At 43.1% G+C, this 13270-nt stretch overlaps 1 protein-coding gene across 3 annotated transcripts in view; it reads left to right on the top strand.

The window, feature by feature from the left end:
• Positions 1-13270, top strand: part of LOC146801637 (prolactin receptor-like) — a 396244-nt gene that overhangs the window by 287205 nt on the left and 95769 nt on the right. For all 3 annotated transcript variants that reach the window (XM_085621110.1, XM_085621111.1, XM_085621112.1), the window contains one exon: positions 6704-6873. In XM_085621110.1, the coding sequence (XP_085477236.1) occupies positions 6704-6873 (170 nt within the window). The remainder of the gene's footprint in view (positions 1-6703; positions 6874-13270) is intronic.

Below are 13270 nucleotides of genomic sequence, written 5' to 3' on the forward strand. Positions count from 1 at the left end.
TTGATATAGTGAGCAGTTTTTTGCATTTAAGGTGTGGGTCCTGAAGAAGGTGTTACTTACCATAAATTACACCGAAACGCGTCGACAAGAGGACACAGTTTTTAACTTAAATTTGTTTTATTCAATATTTTATTTGTACATGTTTTGAGGTGTAAACGCTCATGATTATTGACAATAATTGCTAATAGAATCATTGTGAACAAATACTAATATCAATGTTTGTCTTTTATGTAAATGTTTATTATGATGTGTAAAGTGTTTTTAATGGATACAATATTGTAAACAATTTTGATACAGGTATTAATAAAATAACAATACATCTTGATTTCGTGTTGCTACAGTTCCCAATAATTCAATTCTTTTCTTTGGTCCATTGTATATTGCATATGATTTCCCTACAGGAGTCTTTGAACAATATAAAAGGGAAATCTTTACTTTTTAATGCATCTGAAATTTGCATCTCTCTTATGGCGTATTGACAGTGATGCGCCCTAGAGCAAATATGAGCATTTTTGTTTAGTAAATACTCGATTTTGGCTTACGAGATTTTTGCAGTAAAAAAAAATTATATATATATATAAAAACCATAGGTTTCAGGGACGTCATAGTTAGTTGGACATTTCACTCATACAAAACCATAGCAATTCCCACGTTATAGTTAGTTCAGCTAACTATAATTCCCGCGCCAGCAATGCACTGCTGATGACGTCACGTATTACATCACTCATGACATGGTCAGTGACATCACTCATGACATCACTGTTGACATCACTGATGACATCATCCAGTGAATGTGTGTTTTTCTGAAAATTAAATATGTTTCAATATGTATATCTCAAGGTCGATGGAAGAATAAATGGGTATATAAGTGTCTAAATGGGTGATTTAAAAAAAAAAATTGATTGTATAACTGATCATTAAGTGTATCTCAGTGAATACATGGGTTAGTGAGTAATGTTTAAATATATAAATATCTGTATCAGTCTCTCACTTTGTGTATAAGTGGCTGCGTGGGTTGATGAGTAGCTACATGATTGTCTATATAGGTTATCAGTTGGTTTTTTGAGTATCAGTATGAGTGTCTGAGTGTCTGTTTGGTTTGGTAGGGGGTATTACTTAGTGCATAGATGCATGAATGAGTGACTCACTGTTTATATGTGTTGAAGACAACATGTGTGCAGGACTGTATGGGTGGATGAGTGTGTGTATGGGTGTGTTAGTGAGTGAATGACTGTCTCAATAGTGTCTTTATGAGTAACTACATACGTTTTAAACTAGTATATGTGACTATTGGTGTATATGAGTGAGTATATGTGAGAGTGAGAGATTGAAAGAGTTCCTGTATAAATTAGTCTGTTTCTATAAGTGATGGCTTAAGAGAGTAAGTATGTGTACGTTTCTGTAACAGTAAGTGTGGTGGTGTGTGTATAACTGTATATGCAATTTAATGGATGTTTGATACTTTGTTTGCTTGTGTGACTATGTGTGTCAGTAACTCTATGGATGAGTGTCATTGTGTAACAGGATGTATAGGTGTATGAGTACATATGATGAGTGAGTACATGTATGAGTGACTGTATAGGGACTGTTGGTGAATGAGTGGATGTGTGTCTAGATCTTGGAATTACTGAATAGGTGTGTTGTAACTGGTATTGGTATGTCCATTGTTTTCAAAATGTTAGTTTGTATTTTTGAGTGTGTGTATCAAAGGTTATAATAGGGTGAGAGGAGGTCTATCACTCTATCACAAGGATGATGTCATCAGTGATCATCTGTGATGTCATTTGAGAAGTCATCAGTGATGTCATGAGTGATGTCACTGACCATGTCATGAGTGATGCAATATGTGACGTCATCAGCAGTGCATTGCGGGCGCGCGAGTTATAGTTAGCTGAACTAACTATAACGTGGCAATTTCTATGGTTTTGTACGAGTGAAATGTCCAACTAACTATAACGCCCATGAAACCTATGCTTTTTTCAGTGAATTTCTAAGGTTTTTTAAATGCTAATTCCTAACTATAACTTGCCTCTAACCTATGGTTTTTTCAGTGAATTTCAATGGTTTTTTAAATGCTAATTTCTAAATTTAGCGTGCCTGAAACCTATGGTTTTTTCAGTTAATTTCTAAGGTGCTTTAAATGCTAGTTTCTAACTATGCCTACAGAGGTAGGACATGTGAAGAAAGAAGAAAAAACACACACAAAGAAGAAAAAGAAATTCAGAAAGAAGCAACAGAAGCAACAGAAGTCCTCAAAGACGAAGGAAAGTGCAGGAAGAAGGAAGACAAGCAGAAAGAACAAACAGAGGAGCAGAAAGAGGCCTTGTTGCATAATCATCCTGTACCCTCAACTTTTTCAGATGGGTACTGGTGGTAACTGACTCTGACTAACCAGTCCTAGAGCCAGTGCTATGTTAAAAGACACTTAGAATACAGTGAAAACACCTACATACACTAGGGAACACTATGCGTTGGGCTCCCCCTGTGAATTGCATGACCTCCTCTGTAAGCCCCTAGTATATAATAGAGCAGGGGAATTAAAACTATCTATTAAAACGTGCCACAGGGCGCGTTTCCACACTGGTGAAGGGAGGAGGGGGCTGAGCTGACGTGTGCAAACACGCCCTGTGGCCGTTTTAATTTGGTGGATAAAGTCCCCTTGAATCCTGAGGGTCCCTTGGGTACAACTAGCCCACCAGCTGCCTCCATTAAGCGCCACAGAGCTGCGTTACAGAGAGGTGTAAAAAGGGGCGTGGCCTCAGAACACCTCTCTGCAACGCAGCCCCCTGGCGCATACTGGAGGTTCCTGGTGGGCTAGTTGGCCCCCAGTATTCAAGGGGAATTCATTCCCCATCTGCAAACGTGCCAGGGGGTGCGTTTGCAGAGTGCTGCAAGGAGGGGGCGGGGCCACCGGCGCGATGTCGGTCTTTTTTTATTTTATTTTGTTTTAAGAAGGGGGTCTGTGTGGCCCCCTTCCTTTCCTAATATTTTGGCCCTGGGGACCCCATCCCCCAGGGCCTGACCATTTAAAAAAAAGTTTTGTTATATAATTTTGGAAGGGGGCTGCGTGGCCTCCCTCCAGAGGCCATAGTTGGCCCCGGGGACCCCAACTCCCGGGGCCTGGCCTTTAAAAAAAATTTTGTAATAATTTTAGGAGGGGGGCTGCGGAGCTCCCCTCCTTAGGCCATTTATGGCCCCGGCGACCCCATCCTCCGGGGCCGGCCTTTTATTTATTTTTTCCTTCTTTTTTGAAAATGTATTTCTGAGGAGGGGGTCAGGTTATTTATGTTTTTTTTTTTTTAAACACAAGCCCTAGGGGGTGGCGGTCCCCGGGGCTGCGGGGGGCCGTGAGCCCCCCGCATATATTGACATAAAGCCCCGGGGTGGCGGTCCCCGGGACTGGGGGAGCTGTGAGCCCCCCCCCACCGGCACATTTTGTTATAAAAGCCCGGGGGTGGCGGTCCCCGGGGCTGGGGGGCCCCTCTGGGCCCCCCATTACATAAAGCACATTGCCCCTGGGACTTGGCTCCCCGGGGGCTAATTCGCAACAAAGCGCGGGAGGCCGCGCTTCGTTTTTTTTTATCGGCAGGATAGGCGCACCCTGCACGGATTTTGCCGATTTAAAAAAAATAAATAATTGGGGGCCGTAGAGATCCTTGTGGGACCCCCTAAGCAGGCCTAGGGGGTCAGGGTGTTTCTACCCTGCCCCCTTTTTGCGTTTTGCATGTTTTTTTCTCTGCTTTCTTGTGCCTCGGTTCTACCGAGGTACAAGATGGCTGCCAACACTTCCTGATTTGGAGTGTTGACAGCCAATTAGCATACAGCTCGTGATCGTGAGGGTGCGCACAGGGTGTGAAAGTTTATGAAATTGTTAAACTTTCCCAAGTACTCTTTAAACAAACATTGATAAAGCCAATAGGTCTCGCTTTTGCCGATGCTGCACAGAAATGATGTCACCACTATTGCCAGTCACATCATTCTGCCTGTCATTACTATGCCTACTGAATGACATGGAAGCCACTTTTCTATTTTTTTTATTTTATTGACTACACTTGGATTGGTAAATAAAAAAAATCTTTTTATAGGGCGAAAGCGCAATATAAAAATTAAAAAGGACTGCAGGGATGGAGGATAATGGAGGAGTAGGTGGGGGAAGAATGGATTAGCTGCACACAAGGGAGAGAGCAACACAAGGTGAAGCGCATGATGGAGAGAACAACATTGAACACGGGGCGTTTGGTGGGGAAACAAGCACATGAGAGAGCAGTGCTTAAAAAAGCAAGCAACACATAGGACTGCAGAAATGCACAAAGGAGAGATCAACGTAGATCTTGAAGTAAGGTTTGTGGGGAGAAGCACATGAGAGACAGCAAGCAGCACATGAGGGAGATAGCAACACAGAACGCAGGGGACCAGTATTTGACCGGGGAGAAGCACACAAGGAAGAGAGCTGAAAAGCACATGCTCCCACATGGAGTATCCAATCAAAAAGAAAAAAGAAGTTCTTTAAAAGTGAGCTGTGGAAGGACACATGTCAGGCAGGCAGAAGGATCGTAGAGAGGTTATAGTCTAGGGCGGGACAAACACAAGAAGAGGGAGGAAAGCCATCAAATAAGAAGCAAACAAATAAGTGACAATGAAGCCAACCAATGGTAATCAATAGGTGGGCTGTAAATACGCTTTAAGTTCACAATTGGTCTTTCACAGTCAGACAGCTTGCACCGTCCGAAGAGAAAGTGAAGTAAATGTATGTGTTTGTAATTTATGAGCAATGAGAGACTGCAGGAATTGTTACAATATATTTGGCACAAAGTCTTTAAGATAGGAATGGAAAATAACATGTCTACTTAATGCATATTATGCATAGTATATTGTATGTGCGTAAGTGTATGTCTACAATTATAGTAGTAATGATGTTTTATATAGGACACAAACATCTACGTGGTTTTGGCTGTTAATAAAAGTTGTTATTTACAACCCAACTCGCTAGTACTCAGTGGTCCTCATGGCATCAGTGTTCGGAAAGTTTGAATTTTTGAGTAATTAAACATACAGTAGGTGAGCACAAACCATTGAACTATTTTATCTGTAAGTTCCAGACGGATCCAAGCCCATGAAAACATTGAGCTAGTTTACTAGGATTTGAACCTGTTACCAGCAGGTCACTTGCAGTGCTTTGCAGGGGGCACATTTACCCTCTGAAGTATTTTATGATGATTTAAACTTCTGACATGTAGATTACATCTGACACACCCATTTCTTTCTGGGCTTAGCCTTTCCTTTGCCCTTGTTGCAGGATCAAAGCTATATCAACGTGGGTGGACTTACAAATAATTAACAGGATGCATTAGCCACCTAGGAAACCTTTCCACTGTTATAATTCAAGACACGCTGGTTGCAAGTAGGTCACTTCTGCCGCCGCCTACTCCCAAAGCTTTTTTTGCCAGAGCTTACACTTGGCCAGCTGAGATGGCTTGCAAGATAGCTCAGTGGGTTATTGCCTCAATAGCAGTAATCTGACAACGCATCCCATCTTTCTAGCATGGATAGAAGGAGTATAACAGGACTGTAACAATAAAACGTGTTATTAATAGTGCTACTAAAGTGAAAGACTGGAACAAACAACATGTAGAAGGCATTGTAGGATAGACCGGTTGTGCCGAGTGCATATTCTTCAAATCCTGGAATAAATGTCCCAATATCCAGATATGGTAGTGGTTTTTCTTAGTTCTGCATTTATTTCAAGCCAAATGAAAGAACCAAAGAACAGCCAACACGTGTTTTGCCCACATAGCTTGCACGCCAAGGGCTTTTCCAAGGCAAAATAACTAAATAATATGTCAAATGGTCGCCCTGTAAGTATTCAAATTGTTTGACAGAGTGCGACAAGAGTGTCCTTGCAGTCCGATGTTGATAATAATACAGACCATATGGCGAAACACGTGTCAGCTGTCCTTCGTTTCATTCATTTGGCTTGAAATAAATACAGAACTAAGAAAACCCATAGCAAATCTGGATATTGGGACATTTATTCCAGGACTTGAAGCATATACACTTTGCATATACACCTATCTTTCCTACAAGTACTTCTCGTATTCTGGTGGAGTTTTGGGGTGCAACCACCTGACAGGTTGTAGTCTTGAAAAACTAATTAGGGTCCTGTCTGGTTATGCGTGAACCCCAGGAGCTCACCCCTCCTATAACTTATTCACCATGTAGAAGGTACATTACAAATGTATGTAATTTTCATGGCATTCCCGAAAAGACAGAGTGCTATTTGAAAAGGCGCTTACTTTAATGACTACATCTCCATTGACTTAATCAAAAGTTTGTTTCTGATGGTGGAGCCAGGAGCTGCTCCACCATCATAAACAGTCTTCCACCACCCTCTGAACAGGGTGGCAGAGAGTAGAGGTTAGCCAACAGGATTCCATCAGTTTTCTTGCAGATGACCAGTTATCACCTACCCAAAAAAGAGGCCAGTAGTGTAGTCACAAGTCCACAACCGATGTTCTTCCTCACTGCTGTGTGATTTCCTGGTTGCTCACTCTCCGCACTGTACATTTAATAATGAGTTGCACCATGCACCCGTTGCTTGACGTAGTTTTTCGCTATAGTGGTCAGAGACACCATCACATTGGGGCCAATTAATTTCCCTTAAGTTACTAACACATACCATTTCTTTGTGTCCTTCTCCACCAAGTTTTGGCCAGCCACAGGAGTGCCCAGACTACACCACCGCCGGTAACGGGAGCTGCTTCTTCGATAGCCGGCACACAGAGGTGTGGGAGCCATACTGCCTGAATGTGACTGCGCACAGTCCATGTGGTTCTGCAACCTCGGAGGAGCTCTGCCTGGATGTGATTGACATTGGTGAGAATCTCAGTCGGCGTGCTTGTGGCAAAGGGTATGTTAAAATAACGCAGTAGTAAAGAGTGGGCTATTATAGTACCTTAATGTTATGCCTCGAGGGCCCTCCACTTTTTAGGTCCGATGTAAAAATTCGCTTATACTGTCTTGCCAGCATCATGTTTTTCCCAAGAATAGCGTACAAATTTACATATATGTAAAGGGGCCTCTAGTCAACATGCTATCACTATTGGTCTGTTGAGATGTCACTCAAGTTATGCTCACACCCACCACGACACAAAGTATAGCTCAACAGACCAGCCCAATCCATCCACTGGGTGCTTTTCCTTTGAGTGACAGCACTAAAAATAAAAATATATATTTTTTGACTTTAATACTTCCCAGTGACAGCTAGTCCCTATGTATGGTAGGGTTTCATCAACTATTTCCAGAACTCTGAAAACATTTATGTAATTTGCAATATTGATTCCTCACTACAAACCAACTTTGGTGTATTTATTTATCCTACAGAAAATGAGCACCATTCATTAGAGTAGCTAGAGTATGTATGTAGATTTCTAAGTTAAAATTGCACCCCCTCAGGTTTGTGATTGACATTTCAAGCTCTTGTATCTGACTGAAGAGCAACCGCTAGTAATGACTTGTGGAACTGCAGCTTCAGGAAAGAAATTGAGGATTTTGTATCTGACTGAAGAAGGGACCTCTAGTAGCAACTTGAAGAACTGAAGATTTATGAAAGAATTAAAAAACCTTTGCATCGTACTTAAGAGGGACACCCAGTAACTACTAGTGATACAACTAGTACTGCAGCTTTATGAAAGAATGCTTTTGCATTTGACTGGAGACTGGATAGGGGCTTCTTACAACAACTTGTGGACTACAGCCGCATGAAAGAATTTCCATGCTTTTGCATTTAACTCGAGAGGGACCTCTGGTAACCACATGCGGTACTGCAGCTCAAAAAGCAGTTTCCCAACAGTGCACTTGAAGGCACTTTGACCACTGACTGCTAGTACCTATAAATACTAGTGTCTTCACAAGTCTTCTATAGTAATCAACACATTTACTGAAAGTTGCAATACCTATCTACGTATCCTTTAGAAAACAAGCACTATTTTTTAGAGTAGCAAAAGTGTATATGTACATTTTCTTGTTGAAGCCACTCCCCCCCCCCCCCCTCAGCTTTGTGAAGGACATTTGAAGCCGTTGTATCTGACTTGTGAGGAACATTTAGTAACAGTTATGGGTATTGCAGCTTTGTGACACATTTGTTAAGCAGTTGTTTGTGACTTGAGGGTGACTTCTAGTAAAGTTTTGAAGGGCTTCAACCTTCTTTAAGGACTCAAGCTGTTGCTTATGTCTCGAAGGATATCTAGTAATTACTTCAGATGCTGTAACCGTGTGACAGACTGAACTGATTGGCTTTGTGAATGCTGTTTTTATTGTTTTGGCTTTTCTATGCGGTATTTGACCTAGAGCTTCTGCTTCCACCTTACCTCAGCTGCTGATAGTCAGTCATGTTCACTCCCTGCCTCTTACCGCAGTCATATAATACCTAAGGGCAAAGGGTGTCCTTGGTTCTGCCTTTGAAATGATTGATGCTTATATGGGTTCCATTTAATACATTCTTGATTAAAACATACTATGCAATTAATTATGCATACATAAAATCTATGAGGAAATACTGCAACACATTATATTTAAGATATCATTAAGATAGTAAACCTGTAAAATACAGCCTAGAAAACAAACTATTGCAGTATTTCATATAAACACCTCTGGTCTTTGCCAAGCACCATCATCAGGGATGGGGAGGAGACGGTCATCCTCAAATCAATTTTTGCGTCTCTAACCCGAAGCAAAAAATTATTTCACTAAAAAGTATTCAACGCCCACTCTAAAATTTCAATGTTCTGCAGCAGTCTTTATTATGACTGTTAAACAGCCACAAAATATTAAAATAAACCACATTTCTAAGCAACCCATGGGTAAGCATCACATACATAATCCGGAAACAGTCAACGGTATACCGAGTAGTCAATCAAATGTAGTTATCCGTAGAGACTCTGCCTCTTTCTTTGCTGCTCAGCTTCCGGTGAAGTGAATTTTCTACCTGTTTGTATTGTATTGTGATATAATTAAATAAATGCTGCTTTTTGTCCTAAATGCACATTGTAGCAGTGCAAAGCTGACATTGTGAGGTTTTATTGTGAGCTTATTTGTCCTGTGTGTATATATGTTGCAAGTTCCCATCCGGCTCACTGACTGCTGATGCTGGTCAGGAGAGTGTGTGCTGCTGGTGCTGCTGCTGGTGCTCTGCTGCTGGTGCTCTGGCCTAGGCAGGCTGCCATGCTCTCCGCATTGAAGGTCTCTTTGGTGGTGCTGTGCTCATGCCACTGGCAAGGGAGAGCATTCAACTTCCCAGTGGCCCAATCTCCTCAGGAATATCAGCCATTTTGTATTTAGTGGGTGACCGCACAAGTAGCTCCTCTGAAAGCTGGTTCGCTGTATGTGTTGCGCTGGCTCTGTGGTGAAGATATAATTAGCGCTTGCGGCACCATTCAGCTCCACCCACTCTAACACTCCGGTGTTCTGTGCCGCATTGGGCACAAAGCCTTGTGTCTGTTTCCTCAGATGTTTCCCTTCTTTGGGGTTCCAGTCATACTTGTTTTTGTTTCTCAGTGCACCTCAATCAAGCGGCAAGAATCGTCTTCCACTGACCACGATACTGCCACACGAAGCCTCTGATGAAGAAGCGTCATTGGCTCCCAGTGGCGCAGCGCTCCATGTTTAAAACAGGGTGCATTATTTTCAAAGAGATCCACGGCAATGGCCCCAAGGACTTATCCGCAAGGATCCATAGATATTCCCCGAAACGTAATCTCAGATCTGCTCAAATAAATTTACCGTTGGTCTCGAGATTTAAGCGCAAAATGATGGGAGGGGGTTCTCCACATTAGGCCCCCAACTCTTGGACTCTCTGCCCATTGCAATCAGACAAGCAGCAAACTACATGTGCTTTAGAAAGAGGCTGAAAACGTGGCTATTTACTCAAACCTATAGCTAGGTGCATTTTCAAGATGACGGTCTGTTAACTAACTCAGCGGCAAGAGACCTTTTGGTGTACGTATGCTCTATAAATTTCTCATAACATACCCTACTCCTTTTCAGATTTCGCTTCTAGTTTTATTCCACCCTGCCCACACTGTATGTGTTGCTAGTATACCATGGCAGAGGCCAGGGTATCGCCTCCTTTATTCAGAGGGAATATATTGAAGAAGAATCCTTATGCACTTTGGGCCCAAGATTTCTGAAACCAGTCAGCAATTGTACACAGTAATGAAAGCAGTGGCAGCAGTGACTTCGGGCAACAAATTATATCCAGTTTCAGATATCTGCCTCCTTCACGCAGCAAGGAAATGTTGCCAAGTCTGATGGTACGGTGATACCGTTTCGCACCGCGCAGAAACGAGGTGCTCACTAATGGACTCTGATCCATTTGAGAAATTAAACAATCCTTCTTGTCGGCCACCAGGAGCGGCTCCTCGATTAGGACAGAGGAGCGTCGCCTCACTGCTCAAAATGCTCGCCAGGGATGAGAAATAAAATGATAATAAAGTTAATTTCTTACCACTTTATTTTCCATCTTCCCGTCCTAAACCGAGTGTCAGGATGGGGCAGGCCATTGCTGCTGAGTGGCAGCAGGGAGCTGTGCACTTCATTTGAACGTGTGCAGGACTTTTTGGCCGGCTGTCTTTTGACCGGCAGCCAGGCATGCGCATTTTAAACTTCTGTAAACCAGCTGTGGGGTACAGAAAGCACAGGCCTCCAGTGCTCTTTAGAGTGCCGAGAGGCTGCTCCCTTCGGTCTTGGCACTTCTCTCATGCTGGTGGCCAGCATGAGAGCAGCGCCAAGATTGATTAATGGAATTTGCTGCAGACCGGAGCGAGGAGGACTTCGTGCAGCAGAGAAGGTAAGTATTTTTTTCTTTTTATTTACACACACCACTCACCTTGCATGCATACATACATGTACGCACCAACTCCACATATGCCCCCCTCTCACACCCACTCTGCCTACATGCCATTCGTCGCTGTTGGCCATACGATCGATGATGCCCCATCTTCCACTAAGTATTGCAGTCAAGCACACCCTAATAGTATGATGGGTTCTAGTAGCAACAAGGGGGATGCTGATGAATCACCATCTTCAGATAAAGAAGAGGACATGTGGGATACTTTCTCCCAAGATTTGAAAGAGGAAACTAGAAGGATGAAAGATTGTCACCTGTCGAACAACTAGCAAAAATAGCAAGCATTTGCAATCCAACTGGTCTCACCTTTGGGACCTAACTATTTAGCCATGCAGCACATTATTGTTGGTACAGCAACATTTACTGGTGCAGTAAAAGCGCCCGGCCTCCTGAAGCTGCTGCATTTGATTAAAGCAGGTGCTGTGCTGAAAAATTAAGCTCGGTGCCCATGTAGAGAAAAGTTTTACACTGTGCATTAAAAGCGCCTGATCACCTGAAGCCACCGCATTTGATGAAAGCAGACGCGGTGCTGAAACATGAAGCGCAGCGCCCGTGTAAGTTTTACGCCGTGCACTTAAAGTGACGGACCTCCCAAAGCTACTGCGTTTCTTGAAAGAACAGCATAACGAAGATCTACATGGCCGCTCCTCCAGTGTTTAAAAAAAGCTAACACAAGCAGCGACGTTGGGAGATGGTGGTGTGGGGACGGCACTGGGGAGATTAAATGATGGCAGCAATGATGGGAGGGAGGGGGTGTGAGCGAGAAGGCAACAGATGGCTAGAGATGGCCAACCAAAATAAATAATTGGTGAAATACGCTGGGAGGGAACTAAGCACCCAAAGGTGGGACAGATGGCCACTATTGACTAACCAGAGTAAAGGAATTTCGTAGGGCAGGCCAACCAGCCAACCAACCAACCAAAAGCACTGGGTGTGTTGAAAGCCCATATACTGAATACAGCATGCCTCGTAGAGCAGCACATGCGCTGCCCAGGCTCGACCTAAAAATATGTCATGGGTTCAAATTAGGACTCTTTGCTAGGGATATGATATTCAAGTAATTTGCTTTTGTGTAATTACATGAAATGTCGAGAATACATTGTGGAATTATGTGAAATTTGTCATTTAGCGCTATCTTTAGTGCGAAAACCACCGCAGTGTCACCTTTGGATGCATTTCACACTTAAAAATAAAGCTGAAAACACAATTGCCACAAGCAGCCTCTCTTGTTCTGGTTGTTTGTGTTATTCCTAGGCTCCTATGCTATAAGTTTGCTGCAAATTTGGTGTAATTACACACGGTGTCTTGGCGGCGTAATTTCAGGTACTGTGTGCAACAAGCGTGATGCGAAAATCCTGCAACTAAGTGAGTTATATCAGCGTAATTTAAATTTAACTCAGATCTTTTCCTAACCCACTGAAGTGGAGGATGGTCCTTTAGTGGATATGCGTGACTTTTTTAACCTGGATGACATAGGCCGTCTCTATTTCTTGGTCTGAACCAACCCCGATTGCCCAGTGTTGCTGCCTATGTTTAAGGATAGGCCTGTAAAATGTTAGAACCACCTGCGAGTGGAGTGCCTCAGGCCTCCATTATAGGTCTAAGTGTCTTCAAACCCAGAGATGAATCCAAGGTGCTGTTTATTGGAGAGTACAAAAAGATCCCAAGAAGGAAATAGATCATTGTTGGTCTTTGTGCCTGGACAAGCTGCTGGCTATTTCTGGCCCAATGATAACAGTCCTAGAAATTGTGGCTTCCTCCCCAGTCCGGGTACATGTAAATGATCACGCCATGCACGGAGCTTGGTATTGCATGTCTTTTTTCCTCAGTGTGAACATTCTACAGCATGAAATCTATCCTCACACCCAAGCAATTACTTCACTGTTCTACAGAGTCTATCAGGGACCAAAAGGGTCCCGTCATCTCCAACGCACAAGACACAACATAAATCTCAAAAGTAGACCCAGTAATCCTCTTGGGGGAGTTCTGTGTGCCCTTGCCTCTTAGGAAATGCAAGCAATGCAGTTTCATCTGAGAGTCATTACACTTATAGTCCAAAGTTGGTGGAGCCGGCTTTCCTCGAGGTTGGGCCCGTTGCACAAGGCATGCTTTTTTGTAAGGATTTGGGAAGTTAGTCCAGACATTCATGGTCCTACACAGGGTCCAGACCTGAAGGTGTAGAGTTTTTGCCTGAAGAGTTTTAAGCAGGGATGGATGCAACAAGGAATGTCCATTCTGCAGAAGCAAATTTCAACATCCCTTCGGGCAGCAAACACAGAAGAGAGGAAGGTTTGTACAGGACATCCATAGGTCAAACCCTTTCTTCCTCTAAAAGGGATGAGGGGACTGAAGAAGGCTGTAGAGAGG

This window comes from Triturus cristatus, chromosome 8 (assembly GCF_964204655.1).
Source record: "Triturus cristatus chromosome 8, aTriCri1.1, whole genome shotgun sequence".
Lineage (NCBI taxonomy): Eukaryota > Metazoa > Chordata > Amphibia > Caudata > Salamandridae > Triturus > Triturus cristatus.